Source organism: Ceratotherium simum, chromosome 33, assembly GCF_057802395.1.
Source record: "Ceratotherium simum simum isolate JZ-2026a chromosome 33, ASM5780239v1, whole genome shotgun sequence".
Lineage (NCBI taxonomy): Eukaryota > Metazoa > Chordata > Mammalia > Perissodactyla > Rhinocerotidae > Ceratotherium > Ceratotherium simum.
Genome location: NC_141932.1, coordinates 9,331,563 through 9,357,940, shown reverse-complemented (window position 1 = coordinate 9,357,940; position 26,378 = coordinate 9,331,563). Strand labels below are relative to the sequence as shown.

Sequence of the window (26,378 nt, the reverse complement as noted above, 5' to 3'; positions counted from 1 at the left end):
CGCTCCATATATGCCTCGCGAAGCTCGAGTCTCTGAAAATCGACCCATTTTCCGTAAGAGTCGAAGGGCTGGGAAATGAGATAATTTCAGCGTCTTCTCACCTGCCCGCCATCCCTAGCTACCGGCTCCAGAAGCGCCCCTCTGCCTTCTGTACGGCAGGCATCCCAACATGGCCGCCCCCGTGTGATGGCGAGCTGGGCGCGGACATATTGCCTCCGAAGGCCATGCCGGAAATCCACTTGTCCTTGCTCTTGCAAACGTCTCAGACCCTCTTCGGCCGCCGTAGGCGAACGAAAAATCTGAGCGACGCGTTCAGATGTGGAAGCGGTTCGCGGAAGTGTTGCGTTTGGACTCCGCTTGTGGGTCTGGAGAAAATTAGGTCAGTGTGGTTTGTCCCTTGAAGGTTTTTGTTTTGTCCTCTGGCAGGTTTGTCTCTCACAGGGGGACGTGACGTCTACGAGGTGGAAATGGTGTAGGGTGGACCTGTGAAATTATTGGCGGGGGTCGGGTGGGGGGAGCGCGAGGTGGAGGTATTTGAGAGGAACCAGTGGGGAGTCTGTGACGCCTTGTCTGTGGTTGGGGTACCTTGCGGGAGAGAGGGGCTCATTAAAACGATTAAGGGTCTGTAGAGATCAACGACCGTGTCCCGACCGGCAGAGTATGGGGTCTTTGCGGAGCTCTCTGTTTGTAAAGGATGCAGGTGGTATTTACCATGATCGCAGTGTCTGGTTTAGATTTGGGATTTAATGTGGGGCGCAGTGATGTTGGGGCGGGGGCGGATGGTCATCATATGGGCGTGTCTGGTCCAAGTTCCAGGTTAATAAGGCGGTGTGTGATCAGTGTACCGCAGTACAGAGAGGCTGTGAGGGCTGAAGCTGTGGCCGCATAGGTTCCCACGTCGGCCGTTGGGACAGCAGACGGTACAGCCCAGGGCAGTAGTTGGAAATCATCTGTTTTTTAGCCTTTTATCAGGGATTGACTAACTGCAGACCAAGGGACTAATCCAGCCACGCCCATCTGTTATGTAGTATCATCTATGGCTGCTTTCGCCCTGCCAAGGCAGAATTAAGCCCTTGTGGCAGAGACCTTAACTCTCAAAGTCGAACATGTATAATATTTACCCCTTTGCAGGAAATGTTTGCCAACGCCTGCACTCACCTCTTAATATATAGCATAGCACACTGTTGCTTATTTGCCTAATGTACATTCACACTTTGTTAACAGAATCTCCGGTTTGCTTAGTATCCATGCTTCTGGCAAAGTGACCCATATCCCAGTTTATTAGTAAGTTCTGGTTGGTCTTAGTCAGTCATGATGGTTCCAGTTCCCACTGCTAGTGATTGAATTTCTGTGTAATGAGCTTAGGTGTATGGTGCAGTTCTAGCCAGCTATATATGTGAAAATCTGCTTAGTGGTGTCAACCTACAAAAACTGAAACCCGTTTAAGAGGCAAAGTGTTTATTTGGGATCAAAGAATTGCAGTTCAGGGAGCACAGATTCAGATAGAAATGCAAATAGTGTCCCGATTACAGGAGAGGGGCTCAGGGTTTTTATGGGAAAAAGGGAGGATGAGGTAAGTTGTATTAAGGAATAAGAGCTCATTGGTGCTAGATGAGGTAAGGCTAGGTTTCTACTTCACAGGTTGGCTTGAGATTCAGTCATCAGCAAAGTCCAATTTCATCAGTCCTTACAAATAGCATATTCTTGTTCTTACTCACTTCTTGGAATGTTGGTGGTTTGGTCCAGTTTGGAAGATAAAGAAAACAAGATGTGCAAGGCAATGCCTCTGAAATGGCTGCTCCGGCTCTATTTTAACATGGCTCCACTCATGTCATCTTTCACATTGGTTTCTGGGGGAGCGTTTTCTCTCTTAAATAAGGAATTCTTTGAATCTCTTTTTTCCATGTTGATGATGATATTGTCTGAATATAACCTTAATTTTCTGCCCTATTTTCTAATATTTGTAACTTATTCTGATGTCAGTGCTTTGGTTCACCTCTGCAATACAAAGCTGAAAAGTGGGGTGTTAGTGGACATCTTTGTCTTGTTGCCCACCCGTAAAATTCATCTGCTGTATTGTCTGGAGTTAACAGTTCCTAGGAGGTTAGGATCATAGAATTATAAATTCTTCCAGGATTTCAAACTTAATAACATAAAAACATTCATGGTATTCTTTCAAGACCAAAAAAATGTTTGTTTTGTCTGATTTATGTGTCCCATTAATTCCTTATATTCTTTATTTGCACCAGTTTTCTTTTGATCTGTCTCACAACAAATGCCTATATTTTATCGATGTTTTTAAAGAGCAAGCTTTTGGTATTGTTGAGCTCTTCCATTTTTTTGTTAATTTAAAAGATCTACAAGTTCATCAGTATAAAAGCAATATATCTCTAAATAGTCGTTGCCCAGGTCAAGAAACAGGACATTGCCAACCCCCCAATGGTGCTCTGTGAGTCTTTTCCCAATTGTATCACATCATCACACTCAAAGGTAATTACTATCCTGCTCTCGATACAAAGTGCTTTAAGGCTGTTCTTTATAGTTTTATCATATAATTAATCATTCTTAATCATTATATTTTATTTAGTTGTGCCTGTTTTGAACTGTGTATCAATGTAATTGTAGATCATGCATTTTTTTATGTCAGGCTTCTTTTGCTCAGTATTTGTAAGAATCATTGATGTTTTTGCACATAGGTCTCTTTATATAGGTGTCTTTTTTTTTGCTCTGTAGCAAGGGTCAGGCAGACTTAGTCTATAATGTTTACTGAGTAAATATTTTAGGAATTGCAGGCCACAGAGGGTCTCTCACATATGCTTTGTTTTTTGTGGGTTTTTTGCTGAGGAAGGTTCACCCTGAGCTAACGTCTATCACCAATCTTCCTCTTTTTGCTTGAGGAAGATTCAGCCTGAGCTGACATCCGTGCCAGTCTTCCTCTATTTTGTATGTGGGTCGCCCCCGCAGCATGGCTGCTGACGAGTGGTGTAGGGGAACTGGACTGGGGCCGCTGAAACTGTGTGCACTGAACTTAACCACTAGGCTACTGGGCCGGCCCCTGCTTCTTTGTTTTTGTTTCACCATCCTTTAACAACTTCTTAGCTTGCAAGCTGGGCCAAGGTAGTAGTTTCACGATAGCATTCCATTGTTTGAGTGTATGGCAGTTTTTCCTACTATTAATTAAACTTGTATTCTTTGCAGTTAAACTTGTATTGTTATGGATAATGCTGCTATGAAAATTCTTGTCCATATCTTCTGGTTCAAATGTGCCCTTATTTTTTTGGGAGTGGAGGATAAATAGCTTAGATGTATACCTCAGAGTGAAATTGCTGTGTCTTAGGGTGTGTATAGCTTCAATTTAAATAGATGATGCCAAAATGTTTTCCAGTGTGGTTGTACCATTTACCCTTCCTCCAGCAGAATATAATTTGCTTTATAATGTGCTGTATGTGGTATGTTTAAAATATCTTCCCCTACACTAATATCATTGAGAGATTCTCCTGTATTATCTTCTTAAAGTTTTATCGATTTGCCTCTCCCAGTGAGATTGACAGTTGACCCCCAAAATGATTTTTGTTTGTTTTGTGAGGTGGATTCAACCTTCTTCTCCCCGTCTCTCCACCCCCAGCATGGAAATCTGATTGTCCCAGCCCCATTTATTAAAAAGACATCCTTACCCTCTTCTCTGAAGTGCTGCCTTTGTCATCAAGTTTTTATATCTATGAGTCTGTTTATAGGCATTTAATTTTGTTCCTTTGTCCTATTTGTCTATTATTGTACTAATATTGTGCTGTCATCATTAGTGTAACTTTAAGTCCTCATAACTGATTGAGCAAGTCTTCCAAAGTTTTTTTTTAAAGATGTATATAGCTTTCAGTTTAGGATTTTGATCGGGATTTCATTGGATCTATATACATATTTTGGAGACATGACACTTTAAAATGTTTGGTTTTCTGAGTAATCTTCATAGACTGTCTTTCCATTTATTTAAGTCTGTTAAAATTTCTCTCAGTATTTCTTCCTACTTATCAAATATTTTTGATATTCTTCAAAATTATATTGTTTATAAATTTTATTTTGTTTATCGATGGCCTGTTTGTCCTGTCAGTTACAGGGAGAGGTGTGTTGAAGTCTTCTATTAGTCTGCATTTGTTTATTTCTTCTTGTGTTTTGGTCCATTTTTGCTATATACATTTCAATGCTATATTGTTAGGTGCACAGAAATTGCAAATTTTTATAATGTGGTGAATTCAACTTCTTACCAGTTAGCTTTGTTTCTCTTTCTCTGTAGTAATTTTTGGGTTTTCTGGTCCATTTTTTCTGAGTATATAGTTATACCAGATTATTTATGGTTACTCTTCCCATGGTATATCTTTTTCTAACTTTTTATTCTCAAGCTTTCCATATCATTATATTTCAGACATGTCACCTATAATAGTGTGTTATTGAGTTTTAAATTTTAATCCAGTCTCACAGTTTTGAAGCATTTGTATTTAAGGTAATTAACTAGAATCCTTGTTCTGTTTATACTTACTATAATTCTTAGTGTGTTTTGTTTTAAAAGTCATCTAAGTGCGTGATATTTGTCCCACTTGTTCTCTGTTCCTTATTCTCTTTTTTTGCCTTGTTTTGGCTGAATTTCTTACTATTATATTTCTGCCTTCCATTAGCATGGAAATTATGTACTTTAAGACAATTGTTAGTCATCGTGACACTAAAGATTCCATACAGCATGGAACCTTTCTTTCTCAAATTCTTTTGTTAATTAGTACTTTTACATTCTTCTCCAACAACACAGAGATCTTAGAGCACTTCAACTTCATTTACCGCCTTCCAGTTTATCTACAATATTGTGTCCTCTTGTTTTTTGTGTATTTAAAACCTCCTAAGATATTATCATTATTGCTTATGAAGACAGTGCTTCTGATTTGCCCAGTTCATTGGTTTTCAAACTGAAATGTGTGTCCTCATGGGGTGTATAAAAACATTTGAAGAGGTACGTGGGCACACATGGTTTAAAGGAAAATAGTGCCCAGATCCTCTCCTTCCTTATGGTCTGTTTGGTATAGTTCATCTGCCTGAGATTCACCTGCTCCTGAGGCATGGTGCTGTGGTGGATCTCATTTCTCTGGTCATCTTTGACAGTCACCCTACTTAAACTTTATAGAGTAAAGGAATACCTCCACCACATTCAGAACCTTAGGCTTTATTGGCCAGAAGAATAATATCTTCTTAAGGTACACTTATCAATATTGCAGGTGTTATGTTAAGGTGAGGGCTCAGAAACAGTGAGGCATCTGGGCCCAGAGGAAATGCACCACTCAGATTGAATTTTCTCCTCAGCCCACAGGTCCTGACTCCGCAGGAGCAAAAGAATCATGCGAAGGAGGAAGAAGTTACAGGATTCGGTGTCAGTATTTCTTGGGACACACTTGACCGAGGACTGAGATTTCTGAACAGAAATTTAGAGCAGATCCGGAAGACACAAAGACAGAGCCTCCCCATTGCCAGCTGTTTTCAGAGAAGAGGAGAAAATGATCCAGGCCCAGGTGACTTTTGCATTGTTTTATTCTTTCCTTTGTCCTCTAGTGGATTTGTAGAGGCCTGTGAAAAATCACTTCCATTAATCTGAAAAGTATAAATTTCAAGAAGCAGGATCTGGGGAGCAATAAAGTTAGTTTTTAAACTCAACACCAGGCAAAGTGGGATGAGGAATATAGTTCATAAGATTGACCCCAATTGCTAATTTTGGGATATAATGCATGACTAGAGGGTCCTGTGGGTTATATCAGCTGTCCACTTGCATCTAATCTCTCTGACAGCCAGCACCACAAGAGAATCGTAATTTACATGGTACATACTGGTTTTGAGGAGAAAGCAGATTACGTCCTGGGAAACGTTTATCATGGTTCTTTCTAGACATGATGTGGTGGGTGGTGTCCTGACCAGCAGCCTCCTTATAATGCAGAAGCGGATTCCCTGTGGCTGTTTCTTAAAGGATTACTCATTCCCTGTAGGAATAGACTAATTGAACTCAGTGAGAATGGGACCAATGCAAGTTAATTTCAACCTTGTGGTGGTCTGGATTTATCCAGAAATAAAACCTAAACATCCTAGAAAATTGGAAGGATTGCAGGGCTTTCAAATGGTTCTCAGTGAACAGGTAGCTGAACTGGTGTGTGAATACAGACTTGAAAGTGGAGAGTTGAAAGTACTGTTGTCTGGGAAGGACTTGGGTTGGTGGAATTTACAGGATTTGCTTTAGACCTTCCCCTTGTCTTAGAAAATGCAGTCTTTCCTCATTGTGTAGTGAAGAAGTGACCTTATGTAAAGAGAGATCTGGCCTTTGCTGTTGGCTACTGGGGGGTGATCTCTAGGCCCCTGGCATGTCCTGCCTGATAGAAGTGTCTTTGTTTGCCTGGGGGCTTGGACCACTGGACAATCTAAAATGTGATTTATGATGGCGGCTTTGGGCCATGCTGTATCACTGCCAACCCTAAGTGGCAGCCAGAGTTATTAACCCAACTTCCAGAAGGGGCTGGAGACTGAAGTTTAGTCATGCGGGCAATAGTTCATCAAGCCCCAATAAAAACTCTGCACAACCAAGGCTTAGGTTAGCTTCCCTGGTTGGCACTAATCTGCATATTGTCACATGTCATGGTTGGGAGGAGGTAACACCATCCAGGACGCCACAGGGAGAGCTTTATGTTTGTGCCCTCCTAGACTCTGCCATATGCATCTCTCTCATTGGCTGATTTTAATTTATACCCTTCCTCTTTAATAAAATTTTCATTATAAGTGTAGCACTTTCCTTAGTTGTGTGAGTCGTTCTAGTTAGTTATTGCTCCGGAGGGTGTCATGGGGACCCTGGATTTTGTAGCCTGCTCTTCTGAAGTGAGGGTGATCCTGGGGACCCCTGAGCTTACAGCTGGTGTCTGAAGTGAGAGCAGTTCTATAGGGAATGTTTCCTCACACTCTGCAATATGACTAACTCTTGGTATCCATGTGCAAATCCAAATTCTTATCTACTTTTTCTTATATTGCCTTTATTTTTATTAATTACGCAACTGACTAAAGGATATATTTAAAGACTGGAATCATAACAAAGTACACATACCAAAAAATAAGTTTCTTCATACACTTTCTTCTTAATTCTCTTTTGTAAATATTTAGTAATGTTTATTTCCTGTTATGGTGTCTGTGTGTGGATCTATGTCTATATGTGTTTTGAGGAAAGTATGAGTGTATGTATGTATTTGTAGATGAAAACATATACATCTGTTATGATATTTTTTACATGAATGGAATCATATTCTGAAAACTTAGCAGCCAACTTGAAGGGACTCTCCTTTGGCCTAAGATGGTCCATTTTGAGCATCCAAAGACCAGTGACTGCAATTGATTGAAAAACATTAACTATAAAATTGCATCAGTTCATAGTGATACTTGAAAAAACTAAAATGCATTTGTCACTGGAGGTTGGGAGAGAACCAAGTATTTAATCTAAAAAATGATGAAGGAACAATAATCAAATGTATGTTCTCTTTTATGGGGGGAGTTGGTTGTCTGTAACTTGAAAAAATATATTCTCTATCTCTATAGATTTGTCATCTCAAGAATGTTATGTACATGGAATCATACAGTTTGTAGCTTTTTGAAATTTAAGTGAATTAGTGGTTGCCAAGGGTTGAGCATGGGGGTAGAAGAATATGGCTGTGGCTGTCAAGGGTCTGGTGAGGGGTCTTTGTAATGGAGCTGTGCTGTGTCTTACTGGCGATGACCACAGGAACCTACACATGTAATAAGATTGCATCGAGTTAAGTAAACAGAGACCCACAGAAATGAGTGCATGTAATCTTTTATTTATTTATTTATTTAATTTTTTGTTTATTGCAGTAACATTGGTTTATAAAATGTGAATAAGGTTTGTATCGGTGTCAGTTTCCTGGCTGTGCTATTGTACTAAGTTATGCAAGATTTTACCACCAGGGGAAACTGTGTGAAGGGTCTGTGTGTTCTCTGTGCATTATTTCTTACAACTGCATATGATAATCTATAATTATCTAAAATGAAAAGTAAAAAAGCATATTTAAAAAAAGAATAAATATATTCAATGTAAAAAAACCTAAGCAGCATTGATAAAGTCCAAGACTCTTTGACCAATACACTCTTTTTTTTAAAGATTTTATTTATTTTATTTTTTTTCCCCCCAAAGCCCCAGTGGATAGTTGTATGTCGTAGCTGCACATCCTTCTAGTTGCTGTATGCGGGACTCGGCCTCAGGATGGCCGGAGAAGTGGTGCCTCGATGCGCACCCGGGATCCGAACCCGGGCCACCAGCATCGCAGCGCGCACACTTAACCACCAAGCCACAGGGCCGGCCCTGACCAATACACTCTTATGTGATCCTTCTTCCTGAAGGAATGAGGGTTATCAGTTTAATCTATATCTTCTATACTGTTTTCTGTGTAGACATAGTTTTTGTTGTTATTTTTGTTATTTATTTATTTTTTTTGGTGAGGAAGATTAGCCCTGAGCTAACATCTGCCAATCCTCCTCTTTTTGCTGAGGAAGCTTGGCCCTGGGCTAACATCTGTGCCCATCTTCTTCTACTTTATATGGGACGCCAACACAGCATGGCTTGATGAGCAGTGCGTTCGTGTGCACCCTGGATCCGAACCCTGGGCTGCCGCAGTGGAGCGTGCGCACTTAACTGCTATGCCACCAGATCAGCCCTATTTTTGTTATTTTAAGAAGAATCATACTGATAATATTTATTGTTCTTGTTTTTTCCCTTTTAAGTGTCTTTGCATTGGTTCCTGTTAGTACATACCAATCTACCTTTTTCTTTTTGACCCGCTGTACTTTCCTCTTAAGTGATGTGTGCAGTGTGTTAGCTATTCTCCTGTTGATGAACATTTAGGTAATTTTATTATTACAAACCATGCAACAGTACAAATCCTTGTTAAGCCCTTTTTATGAAGTTGTATGAGTGTTTTTGAAGGTGGCTACAGAGAAGTCAGTTGCTGGGTGTGCTCATCTCACATTTTAATGAATATGTCTGATTGCTGTCCAGAGTGACCATTCTAGTTTGTGGCCATTGTAACATAATGTCTAAAAGTGTTGCCTCTGAGCCACTTGCTAGCTCTGTGACCTTGCACACATCATTAGCTATTCTATATCTGAATATTCTCATCTGTAAAACGGAAAGATGATAATGGGACCTACCTCATAGGGTCTTGTGTGGATAAAATGAGTTAATCCATAGAAAGCATCTAAAAGAGTACCTGGCTCATAGTACGTACTATGTAAGAGTGTTCGGTGTCCCTGATCTCTAATATTTGTTATGATGATGATAGCAAATTTCATAACTGTCAGCAATACAAATAGGCAAATATTCTTTTTTTATTGAGATATAATTGACATGTTCGTTTCAGGTGGTCAGATATTCTTTTGTCTTGCTTTCTTTTGCATCCTTCTAATTTCTGGTGCATTTGAGATCTTTCCTGTGTCTTTCTTAGTCAGTTAGATTATTTGTTCTCTGAAATACCTGTCGTTATCCTTGCTCATTAAAAAAATCTGTTTTGTCTTACTGATTTATAGGAGTTGTGTATATCCGCTGTATATTGATCATTTCTTTATATGTTGCAAATATTTTTCTCCAGACTGTCACTTGGTTCTTTCCATATGGAAGTTTTAATTTTTGATTAAAACTTTTGTCACCAAACTATCAATGTTTTCATTTCTGGCATTTAATTTATGTCATAAATATATTCTATAGGGCTTTTTTTAATTTAACATTTAAGTCTTATATTAGTTTTTTTGAAATAATGGAAAATATATATGTTGGTCTCTGCCTCCAGTTCCTGGCACAGAGCTCCTAAACCTCTGTGATTTCCTAAGCGATAAGAGCACTAGGAGCATTTCTTGTTCTAATATTTGGTTTTTGACCCCATCCCTGACACTGAGCTCCTAAATTCCTTGGAATTTCCTGGGTGATAACGGTGTGTTTTGTTCTAATGAGGTGACTGTTGGTGGGCTCCTGGATGGGAGCTGGTCACCAGCAAGACCAAGCCATTATTAGAAGCTTGGCACTTTAAGCCCTACCACCCATTCTTCAGAGAGCAGGGAGGAGCTGGAAATGGAGTTAATGATGGGTCATGCCTATGTGATGAAGCCTCCATAAAATCCCAGTAGTCTGAGGTTCAGAGAGCTTCCAGGTTGGTGAACATATCCACGTACCAGGAGAATGATGCACCCCAACTCCACGGGGACAGAAGCTCATGTGCTCGGGACCCTCCTAGACCTTGCCCTATGTATCTCTTCGTCTGGCTGTTCATCTGTATCCTTTATCATGTCCTTTAATAAACGGGTAAACTTAAGTAAATGTTTCTCTGAGTTCTGTGAACTGATCTAGCAAATTAATCGAACCTGAGGAGGGGATCATGGGAACCTCTAATTTATGGCCAGTTGGTCAGAAATACAGGTAACAACCTGGACTTCGCAATTGGCATCTGAAGTGGGGGCAGTCTTGTGGGACTGAGCCCTTAACCTGTGGGGTCTTTGTCCAGGCAGTTAGTGTCAGAATTGAGTTAAGTTGTAGGATATCCAGTCAGTCCACCAAAAGTTGCTTGATATGAAAAAACCCACACATCACAAGTGTTGTGAGTAGTAGTGTAGAAACAAGTTCTTCCCTTTATGTATCTAATATGCTGATAACCTCTCTTTTAGTATATGTTTGTGTGCATATATATATATATATATTTCATATTTCTTTAACCATTTTTGATAGTTTCTTTTATTCCTTTTAATATATTAAACATTCTTATTAAACATGTAGTTTCTGATAACTCTGGTATCTTGAATCTCTTCACAGAAGATTCTTCTGATTGATTGGCTATGAAGATTCAGTCATCCTGATGTCATTGGCATCTATGTCTGTCATATATATATGAATGTGGTGTTCTAGGTTAACAAGAAGATTTAACTCTTACACATTATAGAAACTTCTAATTGGATGAATGGATGGATGACTGACTACACGAGTACAATTAGTCGTATCCTAATATTTTATTAGGCTTTTGCTTTTTCCATAGTGCATTAAAAACAAACAACCCACTAGATATATAGATACAGCCGATAAAGTGGAAATGATCAGAAAACCTTTAACATTTCTTCCATATCATCAAAAGGACATCACTTCATTAAACAACACTGAATCCCTGACATTTGACGATGTGGCTGTGGACTTCACCAGGGAGGAGTGGCAGCTCCTGGCCCCTGCTCAGAAGGATCTGTACCGGGACGTGATGTTGGAGAACTACAGCAACCTGGTGTCAGTGGGTGAGGACAGCTCCCTCATGTCACTCAGAGGGTCCCCAGTCAGTGGCCTTTCCATTTTCAGCTTCTGAAAGCTCTGGAGTGTCTGTGGTGCTCTGAAGAGGTAGATTCTCAGTCTTCTCTCTGGCCCCAGAGAAATGGGTATATTCTCCCTTCTCCTGAGATAGAAGTGTTTACTTTGTAGATATGTGTGATATTGTGATTTATATTAAGAAGTATACATATTTGGTCTTCATCCTCAATTCTGGTACAGAGCTCCTAAAATCCTTGGAGTTTTCTAAGTTATAAGAGGATAAAGGTGAAATGTGTGTCTTTTGTTATTCATGTAACAAGACACTTTGAACCACATCTGAGTTTATGTTACTGAGGTGATTTTTGGAAAGCTACTAGATAACCTAAGGATGGAGCTGGTTGCCAGGGGAGCTAACCATGCTTAGAGGGTTGGAACTTTCAGTCCCACCCCCATCCTGGGGAGGAGAGAGAGGCAGGAGGCTGAATCAATCACCAAAGGCTAATGATTTGATCAATCGTGCTTACTTAATGAAGCCTCCATAAAAACCAAAAGGACAGGTTCAGAGAGTTTTCGAATTGGTGAACACGTGGAGGTGCTGGGAGAAAGGTGGACTCAGAGAGAGCATGGAGGCTCTGTGTCCCTTCCACATACCTCGTACTGTATATCTCTTCCATCTGTCTGTTCCTGAGTTGTATCCTTTTATAATAGACTGGTAATCTAGTAAGTAAACTGTTTTCCCAAGTTCTGTGAGAGGCTCTAGCAAATTAATTGAACCCAAGAAAGGTAGTCATGGGAACCTCTGATCTATACATGGTCTATCAGAAGCCCAGGAAACAACCTGGCCTTGCAATTGGAGTCTGAAGTCGAGGGAGGCAGTTTTGTGGGAGTGAACCCCTAAGCTGCCATATCTGATGCTAGCGCCAGGCAGATAGTGTCAGAATTGAGTTAAATTGTAGGACACCCAGTGAGTGCCTGCTGGTGTCGCAGAATTCACTGATGTGTGGAAAACCCACATATCTAGTGTCAGAAGTGAAGTAGTGTAGTAGAGTATTGACAGTAGAGGAGACAGGTAGAGGGGTGTGTTTTTCCTTTATAATGTGAAAATTATTTTGTCCTCAAGTCCAACATTCTGTGGTCTTCACAGACCCTATGTCCAATTCAGTGTGTCTAACTCTTCCGTCATTTCCCATGCGCAGGTTATCAAGCCAGCAGACCAGACACACTCTCCAAGTTGGTTCAAGGAGAACCACCATGGATAATGGAAGATGAAATCCACTGTGGAACCCATTCAGGTGAGTGAGAGAACCCGCAAGAGCAGGCTGTGGAAATCACATTCTAGTCATTCAGAGAAGAGTCACAGTGGTGAAGGGTGTTAAAGGATAGGTAAACAGAGCCTCCATGCATGTCTCTCCCCATGTGAGACCTCTTTTTCTTTGTAGGAGTTTGGAGAAAAATATATCCCTTTATCTCTTCTGGGATCTGTTACTCATTTATTTTATCTGCATCTTGATTTTTTGTTTGTTTGCATAGTTTTCTTCCTAGGATTCTCAAATCTTTCCCTTCTTCTTCATATTATTCCATCTCCTTGCTATGAAATTTCACCTTCCAAGGCCTCTCTCCAGAGAGGAAACTTTGAATTCCTCACTGTTTTCTGACTACTACGTGTTTCTGCCCCATTGCTAATGTTGATTTCCCTTCCTTACCTCCACCCCATCTTGGATGCTGTGTCCCCAAAGGAAACTGGTCTTCACTGTGCCTTTGTCTGATTCTCTTTTTCTCTTAGGTTCTCTTTTCCCCACTCTGAGCTTCTCCAAAGGTTCTGTTTTCCATTTTCTCAAATGATCTCCTAACCCTTCAAAGTTTTCTTCCTTCTAATAAGCTAAGCTCCTTCTGTTCACTGGGGAAGACTCGCAAATTGACATCTCCCCAGTGTGATCCACCACAGCCTTTAGTTCCATATAATTTACTCATCTTGATGGCAACTCTCCTGAGTTCCCAGTAACTTCAAGGAACTAGACTCATCTTCTTCCCTAGAAAACCCCTGTAAGTTTAGGTTCTCCTTTACTCCTGTGCATCTTACATCCTGGCCATCCAGGCATTACCTCAAATGTTCCTACCTGCAGAGCTTCCTTCTTTAAAGCAGTCTGCTGTTCCTGAAGAATTTTTAACTAGGAAGGATATTTTTAACATCCTACATTCTCAGTTCCAGCCTAAACCAGATCATAACTCATGCCTACTTCGATTTACTACCTTTGCGTATTTACTCATTTTGAACTTTCTTCTCGTTCATCGTAGACATTACCATTGTATTCATTTCTCTAAAATTTTTGTTTTTCTTCCCATCGTATTCTGGTGACATTAAGTCTCAGTTAACTCCATTACCTGTCATATGTCATTAAAATTCTTCTTCTTTCCGTGATCTCCATGATATATCATCTTGCTCACAAAGAGATAGATTTCCATCTTCTTTCCTAAACTCTCCCCAATGTGTTCCATATGTGATTGCTTCCTTGATTTATTCCTTTAAAAATTAATTTTTTGATAGCCAAGTGTATGCTAGAAGGTAAGAGCAGTGAGAAAAAGCATACAAATAGACCAAGAGCTTTCATTCTAAGAGAAGGAGTCAAAAAATTAATCAAAATAAAGAAATACTTTATCTAGGGAGTGAAAAGTGCTGGGATAAAAATTTAGTCAGCATAATGGAACAGTAGGTGCTGGGGCTGGGGCTGCTCTTTCTGGAAACTCAGTCAGCTGCTGAGTTAGGAGTGTTCCAAGTAGAAAGGATCGCCAGTTTCAAAGACCAAGGCATGAATGTGTCTGAGAAACATTAAAGATCCTGTGTGGATAGAGCTCAGAGTGCTGTCAGGAACATAATTAGATATAAGACCAAAGAGGCAGTAGCAGCAGGGGGAGGGGAGAGTAAGGCCGGTCATGTAATCCATTTCAGGGAATCAGGATTTTACTCCTAATAAGATGAGAAAACATGAGGCCTGGAGTATTGGAATGACATGAAATAACTTGCATTTTCTAAGAATCCCTTTGGGTACTGTGTAGAAAGTAGACAGGAGGGGGTAGGGATGCAAGTAGGAAAGCCACGTAAGAGGCTATTGCAAAACCTGATGGAAGAGAGAATGTTGCCTTCAACCTGGGTGGAGGGGTGGGGTTGGTCCAGTTCTGGGTATATCTATAAGGAGGGCAGGCAGGGTTTATCATTGAAGAAGATACCGTGTGTGAGCACGAGAAACAGATGATGGGTGATGCCGAGAAGTTTGTCATGGTTAATGAAAAGAGTAGAGTTGTCATTTACTGTGAAGGAGATGATATGTGGAGAAGGAGATTTGGGGTGGGAAGTCAGGAGTTCTGTTTTGGAGAGTATAAGTTAGATATGCTTGGAGCTGTGTCAGTATCTTTAGTTCCCCATGCCAACCACAGCAGCGAATCCACCAGCGAGGCCGGGCTTCCTCCACAATGTAACTTGGTTTCCTGTCTCTCTCCCCGCTCTCCATGGCTCCTTCCCACCAGTTTTCACAACCTGTTTTCCTTGTGCCATCTTTGCCCTTTAAGTGGTTTTACCAAACTGCAATGCAGGCTCTGTGAACATAAGGAATCCACTTGTGTGTCCCCAATGCCACCACGATGCCTGGTACACGTGGTCATCAGTAAGGATGTGTGCACTGAATGAGTGTGTCCCTCACCAGTTTGGAAGAGGTGGCCCTCCAACCCGTGGTCTGCTGCTCACAGTAAATTGCTTGTATTTTACAGTCTCTACATGTTTTGCAAGACCTTGTTTAGAAAGCAGCCAAATCTGTATTTATTCATTGTGAATTATCCAACCTTGTTTTTACACTAACTACTTTTTCCTTTTGGTTTGTTTATATTATTGTTTTTTCCAATGTGCAGGGAACATTAAATATGAAGTTTTATTTACACTCATTTCATAGAGTCATCACTAAAAAGATACCTCACATCAAGGTATTTTTTAAACTACTTTTCTTCCAAATAAAGATGATGGATGAATTCATTGTTCTTTTCTTTTCTAGAAATCTGGGAAGTTGATGATCATCTGCCAGAACACTTACAGAGTGAAAGCCTGGAGAATAGACTGGAACAATGGAATGAACGTAACACCTTTAAAAATTCTGTTCATCAGAACAGAACACATTTTGGGTTAAGGCAAGATCATGACACATTTGACTTACATGGACAAAGTATGAAATCAAATTTAACTTTACTTAATCAGAGCAGAAGCTGTGAAATAAGGAACCCTGCTGAGCTTAGTGGAGATGGGAAATCCTTTCTCCATGCTAACAGTGAACAATTTCATACTGACACTAAATTCCCTGAAAGCCGAAAACTCATAGGCACTGAGTCCCAATTCACCAGGAATCAGAAACCTCAAAAAATAGAGAAGCCTCATGTATGCGGTGAATGTGGGAAAGCCTTTATCAAGAAGTCTTGGCTCACTGATCATCAGATCATTCATACAGGAGAGAAACCCCATCAATGTAGTCTGTGTGGGAAGGCATTCTCCAGAAAGTTCATGCTCACTGAACACCAGAGAACGCATACAGGAGAAAAACCTTATGAATGCCCTGAGTGTGGCAAAGCCTTTCTCAAGAAATCACGGCTTAACGTACATCAGAAAACACATACAGGAGAGAAACCCTTTATGTGCGGTGAATGTGGGAAAGGTTTCATCCAGAAGGGAAATCTCATTGTACATCAGCGAATTCATACAGGTGAGAAACCTTATATATGCAATGAATGTGGAAAAGGCTTCATCCAGAAGACATGCCTCATAGCACATCAGAGATTTCACACAGGAAAGACTCCCTTTGTGTGCAGTGAATGTGGAAAATCCTGTTCCCAAAAGTCGGGTCTCATTAAACATCAGAGAATTCACACAGGAGAGAAACCCTTTGAATGCAGTGACTGTGGGAAAGCCTTCACTACGAAGCAAAAGCTCATTGTCCATCAAAGAACTCATACAGGAGAGAGACCCTATATCTGCAATGAATGTGGGAAAGCTTTTGCTTACATGTCTTGCCTTGTTAAACATAAGAGAATACACACAAGAGAGAAACGTGGAGATTCAGTCAAGGTGGAAAATCCTCCCTCAGAGAATCACAGCTCATCACAGACTAGTGTTGTCCTGCAGGAGAAAGACCTTGTTAATTCGGTGACTATGCACGTGCCTTCTGTAGCCCCTCAGACATCCTTAAACATCAGTGGGCTCCTAGCAGATAGGAATGTAGTCATAGTGGGACAGCCTGTGGCTAGATGTGCCCCCTCAGAAGGATTTGCACAGGAGAGAAACCTTATGAATGCAGTGAATGTGGTTGTGCCTTCAGAGATCAATTATGTCTTATTTTATGTTACAGAAAACCAGTAGAAAAAACTCAGGAGACATTCTGTGTGGAAAAGGGTTGAGCAAAAATTTCTAGCTCATATTATGGCTGAAAAGTATATACTGAGAGAAACTGTATAAATGCTGAGACCGGGAATGCCTAATATCCTATTCAATATATGCGTTGATACAGAGGCATAATCCAATGTTAACCCAAACACAAACACATCAGTTGCTCTAGTGTGTCAACTAAAAGAATAAAAGAATCTTGGTCCAACTAAGTGGAAGAAATAAGTAGATGAATTTTTAAAACATAAGATAATTTGTATCTGGAATGTTGCTTTGAATGAAAAACCCGGAAAGGGCTACTATTGGATTGGTGGGATGTAAGTCATGTATATATCAATTCACTTTCCCCAGGCCAGGGTGAAGCATTAATTGAAAACCGTGATGGCTACCATAACTCTTAGAAGTTTGTATTATGGAGAGGGACTTATGAAACAACATGTTTAGGTTGAATCAATTCGTTCATTTACTGTTTGTCAAATACTTCCTTGTGCTGGATCCTGTTCCAGGAGCTGAGGATACAGTGGTGACCAAAACAGAGAAAGCCCATGGTTTCTTGAGGAGAGCGTTGAGGTAGTTGGATTATCTTTCAGTGGTACCTTTACACACCAGCTAATGCAGTGAGAGGATGTAAAGACCTACACTAGGTAAAATAGACATTGCTTAGTCTTTTCTGGTTGCTGCAAGAGAACACCACAGGTGGTGTATAAAAACAGAAATTTATTTCTCACACTTCTGGAAGCTGCAAAGTCCATGATCAAGGTGCCAGCAGATTTGGTGTCTATTGAGTGCCTGCTTCTTGGTTCATAGAGGATAGTCATCTTGTTGTGTCCTCACATGGGGGAAGGGGCAAGGGAGCTCTCTGGGATGTCTTTTATAAGGGCACTAATCCCATTCACACCCTCATGACCAAATTACCTCTCAAATGTCCCCCCCTTTTTTCTTTTTTTAGGATAAGGGATCTTGGTAGAGTTTCTTTTTCTTTCTTTTTTTTTTTGAGGAAGTTTGGCCCTGAGCTAACATCTGTTGCCAATCTTCCTCTTTTTCTTTTTTCCTTCCCAAAGCCCCAGTACATAGTTGTATATCCTAGTTGCAGGTCCTTCTAGTTCTATGTGGGATGCCGCCTCAGCATGGCTTGGCAATCGGTGTGTAAGTCCGTGCCCGGGATGCGAACTGGCACACCCCAGGCCACTGAAGCCGAAGGCGTGAACTTAACCGCTACACCACCGGGCCAGCCCCACAAATGTCCCACTTCTTAATACAATCACATTTGGGATTAGGCTTCAATGTATGAATTTTGGGGGGACACAAATATTTAGTCCATAGCAGATATGGAGCAATTGGTTCAGAGGATTATGATAATTTTTTATTCAAGTGGTATATTATTTTGAGGGCGGGCAAGGACTCTTCTTAATGGACTTTAAGCACCTTAGGATACGCATGAATTATTTTTTTAATGCGCATGTCTTAACTCTCCTATTTAAATTTTAAAGTTTTTAAAACAATAAAAAATCAGTTCCTCAGTTGCACTAAACCGCATTTCAAGTGTTCAGTAGCCATATGTGACTAATGGCTACCTCACTGGACAGCACAGACAGTGAGCAAACTTTGTAGCTAACTATATGGCTGAGAAGTATGTACATACTGAGAGAAATTTGTCATCATTTCCGTCAGCCCAGAAAGTTATATTGGAGAGCACCAGTTTACATGATTTTATATTTCCCAGCACGGAAAAATAAAAACAAATTAGATATTGATTTGGAAAGTGAATGGATGAGCTAATGGACTCTCAAGAGTATTTTGCCATTGAAGGGAATGAGCCATAGGAAGGCAGTTGTAAAAAACAGTTGTCTCCCTCCAAATTGTGTGGGATTAGAGACTCAATAACTGCACCTAGACTGGGCAGAGCAGAAAAGAAAAAGCATTCTCAGAATAAATAGCACAAAAAGGAAGACAAGAATCTTAGTCTCTAAGAATGGAGGGGAATATAGAGATGGAAAGTGAGATCCTTAAGGGATGTCGTGGAGAAGAACCTTTGTATTTGTCTGTAGGACTGTCACCCTTGCAAGCTGCCACCATTTCAAAGATTCCAGCTCCAGCTACCTGCTGAGTTGAGATGTGCTTTCTTTTTTATTATTCCTTCTCTCTCTCCTGGTAGTGGGGCTCTTCACCTTTCACTATCCACAGTACTTGTCCTTAATCTCGTAACTGTCCCGTAGGTATCCACCTATCCAAGTTATTAACAGTGAATCTTAACTCATAGGAAAAGGAATGGAAATTTGCCATTCTGTAGCTGTCTCAGAATTCAATCTGAAATGCTGGGTTATTGGGCAATTCATTCCTTCAGATATGTTTTAAAGCGCCATCACCATGCAAGGCACTGCGTTACACACTGAGGATACATCAGTGAACAAAATAGGCAAAGGAGCAGCCTTTATGGAGTTTACAATCTAGTGAGAGAGAGAGACAGTACATGGATTACACAGTGTCAGGAAGTGATAAGTCCTATGAAGAAAAATAAGGCCTAGTAATAGATAGTAATTTATAGTAATCTATGGGTAATAATGGGGGAGGCTTTATGTCCTTTCCCCTCTCCGCTTCATAGGCTTTTCTGGATATAATGTGAACCAAGACTGAAAGACTAAGATGAGTCATCCATCATATTTGTAATCAGAACATTCCAGGACTGTTTCTAAAGATTGTCTATGACAGGCTTCTTGCCTCAGATTCTCTGAGAAACTTAAAAGAATGCAAATTCCTGAGTCATACTTGTCAACTGAAATAACGAGTCTAGGTGATGTTGGTGAAGGAGTTTATTCAATAATCAGCGTGAGGAGTTCAAATCCTGGGGAAACAGTTCAACAGAGCGCTCTGATGGAACTGCTCCAAGGTGTGTGAATTTAAACACAGCTCATATCTCTTTCACAAAACTGTGTGCATGCAGGGAAGAGGAAAAGAAAAAACAACTAGATTTCATATATGTCAAAAAAAAAAAAAAAGGATAGAGTACATCTGGGCTTTCCTCTAGATTGTACACTGAAGGTGACACAAACAAGAATTCCTTGGTTATACATCAAATAAGTTCAGAGATGCCGATGTCATCTATGTGTGGAGGGAGGCAAGGACCAGGGTCCTTAATTAGTCCCTCAGTCTCTAAGAAATGCAGCTGGGAAATGTGAGAGCAAGGTACTCCTTTATCTCTTTCTGTTGTGGGTCTGTCCAGCTGGTGTCTTCAGTCATGAGGTCTGGGGTTGTAAGGTCATTTGACACAGGCTGAAGATGGCCTGCACGGCTGCTTCGCAGGACAGCTGTTTCACAGTACAGCGTGGATTTTATCGTACTGACTTAAAGCCTATGCAGTTTGCTTGCCACCTTTGCCTGTTAGACCAGGGAGAGGGGTCCCAAAAAATCTGTCAACATCCCACCTTTTGGTCATTATCAACCCATGGTTGCATTTATGACCAGTGAGGTGTTTCTTATTCTTTTTTTTCTGGTACAGTGGGGTACCTCTCATCTCCTTGCCTATCTTACATATCATTTACTGAAAACGCATTCCAGATCACTTCAACCTTCCTGGCTAACGTGATCTGGGTCTTGTCCTGTTGTCTCCTTCAACACCTAGCATAGTATTGGAATAATATGATAATTAATACAGTCAAAATTACAATTGTGAATACAGTTTTTATAATATCAATGTTAGTAGATGAGCAAAAAAGAAAACCATCCAATGAACCCTGAACAAATGTCAGCATATTATTGGGCTTATTGGACAATTCTTTTCCCTCCTTTATCTACAGTTAATTGTACTTTATGGTAAGTCTCCCCAAACCACTGAAGTGCATCTCGCACTTCTGGGGAAGCTAAATCTAGCTTTTCTTCAGGCCATCGTCTTCCATGATTTTAACCTTGGCTGGGGGTCTGAATTTGAGCTCCCAATAGGCATAAACTTCTTCATCTGTGTTATTGTAAGTCTTATTAACCTCTGGAAGGTGAATTTTCCTATAATTTCTGTATTATACCAAATGCCTGAACTGTTCATCTTAAATTCAGTTTGGTTTCAATGGTGATCTGACAGTTGAACAATATCATTTTTTATTCCCTCCCAGCAAAATCGATCCCTTCCCATATACCATAAGTTGTTTTGGATAGGAGTTTTTATCACAGGCCAAGTAAGGGTTATTTCTGAATTCCATTTTTCCTGTGGGCATAGCCATATCCTTTCACGTTGTTTACAATCTAGCACCGAGATAGGTTCCCATTGTGGTGTAGTTTCATTTGGGGCCAGAAAGGCCCACTGGCTTCCTATAGGAAGTATCTGATAGTTGTCATGGATAGTCTCTATCCGCACAAGTTATACCACCTTATATTTTTTATTCGGCCATAGTCTAGGCACTAGAGTAGTCAGGGAACAACGTTGCAGATGGCAAGTTCTCTCAGATCCCTTAGGTTTGGTGGCCCATGAGTTTCCCATAAGTAAGTTTCTTGGGCTTCTGCAGCTAATATGGTTGGCCACTGTTTCACAGGCACCTCTGATTCCATCTGGAGCAACGTGTCATTCAACTTAGCTATGTGGAGACACAAGCTCTCTCCCATAAATGAGACTTAGCATTTTTTTGTCGTAATTTTTAGAATCCAATCTATTCATTTGTTTAAGACCTAAGTTTTCCATGCATCTTCCAAGCCTTTCACCTTCTTTTGAAAGAGTAGTGCCCCAAGTTTCCCTGATTCAGTTATGTATTCTTTCTCTGGGCTGTGGCAGTATTCATTAAATGCTCCTTCCACCTGGCCTAAAATGCCCATTCCAGCAACTGTTGCTCCCCAAATACTCCTCTTTTCTCTCTTAGGCCAGTGCTGGTTTAGCCACCAAATATGTTAATTCCATTGAGGCATTATCATCTGGCTATCATTTGGATATAGAGTGTTTACCCAGAAAAGTTGAGTCTCCCAAGCCAAATTTAAATGGGTGGTTGTAACCCCCAGGTGTAGGGTGGTTTGTGTTGACCAGAGGGCTTCCCGTAGTTGGCCCTTGCAGATTTTAGGAGGACGATTATTTATTGTAGTCCATCATGTTATCCCAATAGGGCTCAAGTGTCCTCTGTTGCCATAAGGCCTAGTTTTGGAGGTTCACTCACAAAACAAGGTTGGGAGGAATGGGGGTACATTGCACTGTGACAGGAGACACAGGGTTTGATAAAAATTCACTATTGTAACCAGGTATCAGCTTTGAAGTTTCATTGTGTATCCCAGTAACCACACAGTAATGCTGATATTGGTTCATTCTGTTAATTCTTTGGATTTCTCTTCCAAAAACGTCTCCTGGTAGAATTTTTCTGGAGGTTATTCCTGGGGAATATCCTATATCATAAATGTATCCTATGAAGTCAAAATTAATAGGAAGATTTAGAACAGGGTCATGTAAGATGGATCCTAAACTCTGGGTTTTAGAGTTGTACAAAACCATTTGACTTTAAGAACTAAATTGACATGTTGGGTCATCATTTGGTGGATTTAAAGTTGTGCCCTTTTCCCAAGACCAGCAGTAAATATCTAAGAATTGGGGTTACTTGGAAAGACAAATGCTGTGACAAGAATGGATGAGTTCAGTAATAAGCAAAAATAATGCATATTGTCTCTTAATTACTGGCCTGGTCTGGACTCTTGGGGGAGCCGTCTACATCAGCTGTTGGCTGCTTCTCGTCCTGGTATCATCAGCATGATTTCAGTTGTAAATCCAAAACAAACTCTGTGGACCACTCTGGAGTAGGCGCCCTTTTTAAGTGAGAAATATGGATCCAAGAGTTAATTCCCTGTAATTTATCTGTGCAGGAGTTAGTCAAAAGGACTTGATAAGGTCCTTTCCACTTAGGCTGCAAAGAGTTTCACAAAAGGTGATATTTCCAGTAAACATAGTCACCAGGCTGTAAATCATGAGTCTGTGTATCTTCCTCTTTGGGTAATTTGCATCATATGCATCACTAACCAATTTTGAGTGTTCCTTTATTAGTTTGGTTAAAATTTTACAGTAGTGAAGTATGTCACCTTTTAGTAATGAAAGTTCATATAATTCTTCATCAAGACTCCTAGGTCTCCCAGTAATAATTTCAAATGGAGACAATTGATGCTTGCCAAAGGGTGTTGATCTTAGGTTAAGCGATGCCAGTGGAAGGGCTTTAGGCAATGATAAAAAAAATGCATCTGTAAGCTTAGCCAATTGGGTCTTAATATGCCATTTGTTCATTCCACTAAGTCTGATAATTGGGAGTGGTAACTCCACTGAAGATGCTGCAAAATAGGCCAGATTTTACAAATGTCCTTTATAATTTGTCTGGTGAAATGACTCCCAGGTCACTGTAGTTCTGCTGGGACTCCCCATACTGGAATAATGCATTCCAGTAGTAGTTTTCTTACTGATTGAACTGTAGCCCTTTGCCATGGAAATGCTTCAGCCGAATGAGAGAACATGCAAATTATCAAAATTACATATTGGTAACCTTGAGATGGAGGAATTTAGATAAAATCCACCTGCTGAATTTCAAACGGTCCCGCTGGCAAAGGGGAACTCCCTTTTAACTATGCAGGGGCCTCTCTGGTTTATGTGTGGGAAAGACTAAACTCTTAGAGTGTATCTTCTGTCTATAGTAAAGGAGGGTTAACAAAAGTATTGTTTTTCCCAAGAGATCATTTTCTCCAAGGCTCAATGTGTCAAATCATTACTGCTGCTGCTAGTGCAAGTCTGACGACTCTATGACATGATGCAGGATTTGCACTTAAAAGATTGGATGTTGGGAGAGGGGCATCTGCAGGCACCATCTGTGCAGGAACTAGTGTGGGAGGGGCCAGGTGGAGCAGGCAGGGTACCGCGGGGCTGACCCTGTTCACATGTGTTCCTTCCAGTGCTGAAGACGGTGCCTCTGGGCATTCTCAGCTGCATTTACTAGCTTCAGGATGCCCAAGAGGAATGAAAGCCAGGCTTGGACCTGTGGATTCTCCATCTGGGCAAATAATTTTGAGAGAATGATGACCTGTTAGGGCCTCTCGACCTGAAAAAGATAGAGGACAACATACTGAATGCAGATTCTGGATGCAGCTCACATCTATGAAGTTGAAGAGAAACAACAGGCGCAAAATGGAGTCACTTCTGCTAGGCCCAGGTCAATTTGAAATCTAATACCTAACCTTACTACAGTTCCAACCTTTCCCAGGAATGGAATCTTGACCACGTAGTCTGGGATTTTCTGGTCAGCAGCAATGAGGTAATCTGCCACATTGACCCTTTCCATCCCCCAAAGAAAGATGAGATCTGTTCTTTCGTTGTCCTTCCCCCTTCTGCCTATAGAAGCCTTCCATTTTGTACAGCTCCTCAAAGCTCCTTTCTACTAGCTAGATGAGCTGCTGCTCGAATCATGCATTGTTTCATAAAGCCAATTAGACCTTTGAAGTTTACTCAGTGAAATTTTTGTTATTTAACATATTTTGTGGCAGAGATGAGATGTGAACCAAAGTTCTGATGGCATTTGGGAAGAACCAGAAACAGAGGCATGGTACTCTTAAACTGTTTTTGAGATCGCTGTCTTTCTCACAATTTCTGGGGGCCATGTGTAAGTTCCTCTCAGTACTGAGCTCTGCTTTCTTTGCATCGAGCTCCCTATCTAATTGACTTTCCAGTCTGCAACTCCCATTTGTTTGGAAACCCAGTCCAATCTTCAGTCCTCATTTTTGGAGTCTCCTATCTTCAGTCATTTTCCCCAGTCTCCAGGTCCTGCTTGGGAATTGTGAGTGATACACCCGGGTACTTTGCTTGGCCAATTTGCAGTAACATCTTTTGGTTACTGATGGTGTGTTAAGGTTCTGAATGGCTGCAAGATTCCAAAATAGCTTCATTAAAAGACTTGTTACAAAATGAACAAATTTAATGAGAAAATAAAGTCACAAATAGCCCCTAAAACAAAAGACGACAGGATGGATGTAACTCCCACTGCTCCCCTCTATAACCTTTCTCATCTGAGCACTCATGTTTACTGATTCTCTGTCTGAATTGTCTTTCCGCTCTGAAGATTCTATTAAGCAGTTATCTTTTAAAATAAAATTGCCTGAGGTTGCAGACAAACCTTTCAGGTATCTTTCACCCCTTGGTCAAGACCAGATTAAGGGCCACAGTTAAAACATTTCCTAAACCCAGGGAGGATCCCCAAAAGATTTTTTTTTAAGAATTTAGAGACATTCCTAGAGCCTATAACCCTAGACTTCCAGATCTTTATCAGCTTGTGCACATGTTGGTAGGACATGGTGAAGCCCAAAAGTGGAAGCAAGAAGCAAAATGGCAAAAACACGAGGATGATATTCAAGATCCTCGATCTTCACTCTGTTCCCCTGTGGGAGCAGAAGGGGCTCCAAAAAATAGCGATTGGACTTGTGCAAGCCATCCCACGAGTCTTCCCTGCCTGCAGTGTTTGGCCTAATATGCAAACAAAAAGGAAGTTGAATCTGTGGCCAAATTTAAAGCTGGTTTGGAAGCCCTCTTCCTTTGGCATTCCAGTTCCATGCAATAAATAAGGTCCCCCAACCTGCTCTAGCTGCCTGCTTCTAAGTGGATTACCTCTTGAGATTAGTAAATTGATAAAAAGGCAGAAAATAGGATGAGAAGTTATGAAACTGACTGAAATCATGACTATATCTGAGCATTTTGAAATGATCCTGGAGCAAGACCACAAACAAAAATGTGCCAAGTTGTTGACCTTACAGCTACAACTGCTCCAAGGCTAGAGACCTAAAGCAACATGTGGACCTCTCTCATGGCAGCGTCTTAGAGGTCCAATATAAAAACTGGCCTAGAAATCAATGTCTCAGTTGTAGTCAACTGGGACACTGGAAAAAAGCTTGCACTCTAAGATTGTATACAAATTATTCAACAACAAATTGAATACCTCCAAGGGAAGACCTCCATATTGGGCCAACCCAGAAGTGATAGGATTCTGAGGGATTCTCTGGTAAACTGGTACCAGGAATTCCCTTAAACAGCCATGGAGAAACTAAAACTAAAATTAATGGGAAACATTTCCAAATACTCATTGATATCAGAGTTACCCTTTCTCTGTTAAATCCCACTCTCCTAAGACTACAAATCCCTCAGAGTGAAAAAAAGGTTTGTATGGTAGACATACGTAATAAAGTTCAGAGATAATTTCTATTTCAACTGGTACAAATGACTGAAAAGCTTCCTTTTTGCTAAGTGATACAGCCCTAGGCAAACTATTAGGTAGAGATCTCCTTTCTAAGTAAAAATGGCTAATATGCTTTCCTTCCAGTGGAGACCTCACCTTAGAGTCTCCTGACCAACCAGAACCTGATCTTTTATGCTCTTTATAATTTGCCTTCACTTGGAACATTCAACAAGATACCTGGACAGTCAAGTATCAAGGGTTGACCGAGGCCCCTTCTTATTTCTCCAAATTATGTACTCCACCAAGTTTTAAGCACCAATCTGATCCCCGGATTATTGACCCTTTTAAAATATTTAGAGGATTTCTGCTGTTCTCAGTAATCAAAGAGGCGTCCATAAGATTCCATTTATTTGCTTCCACAGTTAGCTGAAAAAGACATAAAGTCTCTAAGGAA

General features: G+C 40.7%; 1 protein-coding gene across 1 annotated transcript; it reads left to right on the top strand.

The window, feature by feature from the left end:
* The first annotated feature begins 274 nt into the window (after positions 1-274).
* Positions 275-16,978, top strand: LOC101392647 (zinc finger protein 350-like). The gene is made up of 5 exons (XM_087422061.1): positions 275-379; positions 5,341-5,546; positions 11,190-11,340; positions 12,547-12,642; positions 15,391-16,978. The coding sequence occupies exons 2-5, from the start codon at positions 5,532-5,534 to the stop codon at positions 16,740-16,742; spliced, it is 1,614 nt and encodes a 537-aa protein (XP_087278187.1). The 5' UTR covers positions 275-379; positions 5,341-5,531; the 3' UTR covers positions 16,743-16,978.
* The last annotated feature ends 9,400 nt before the right edge of the window (positions 16,979-26,378 follow it).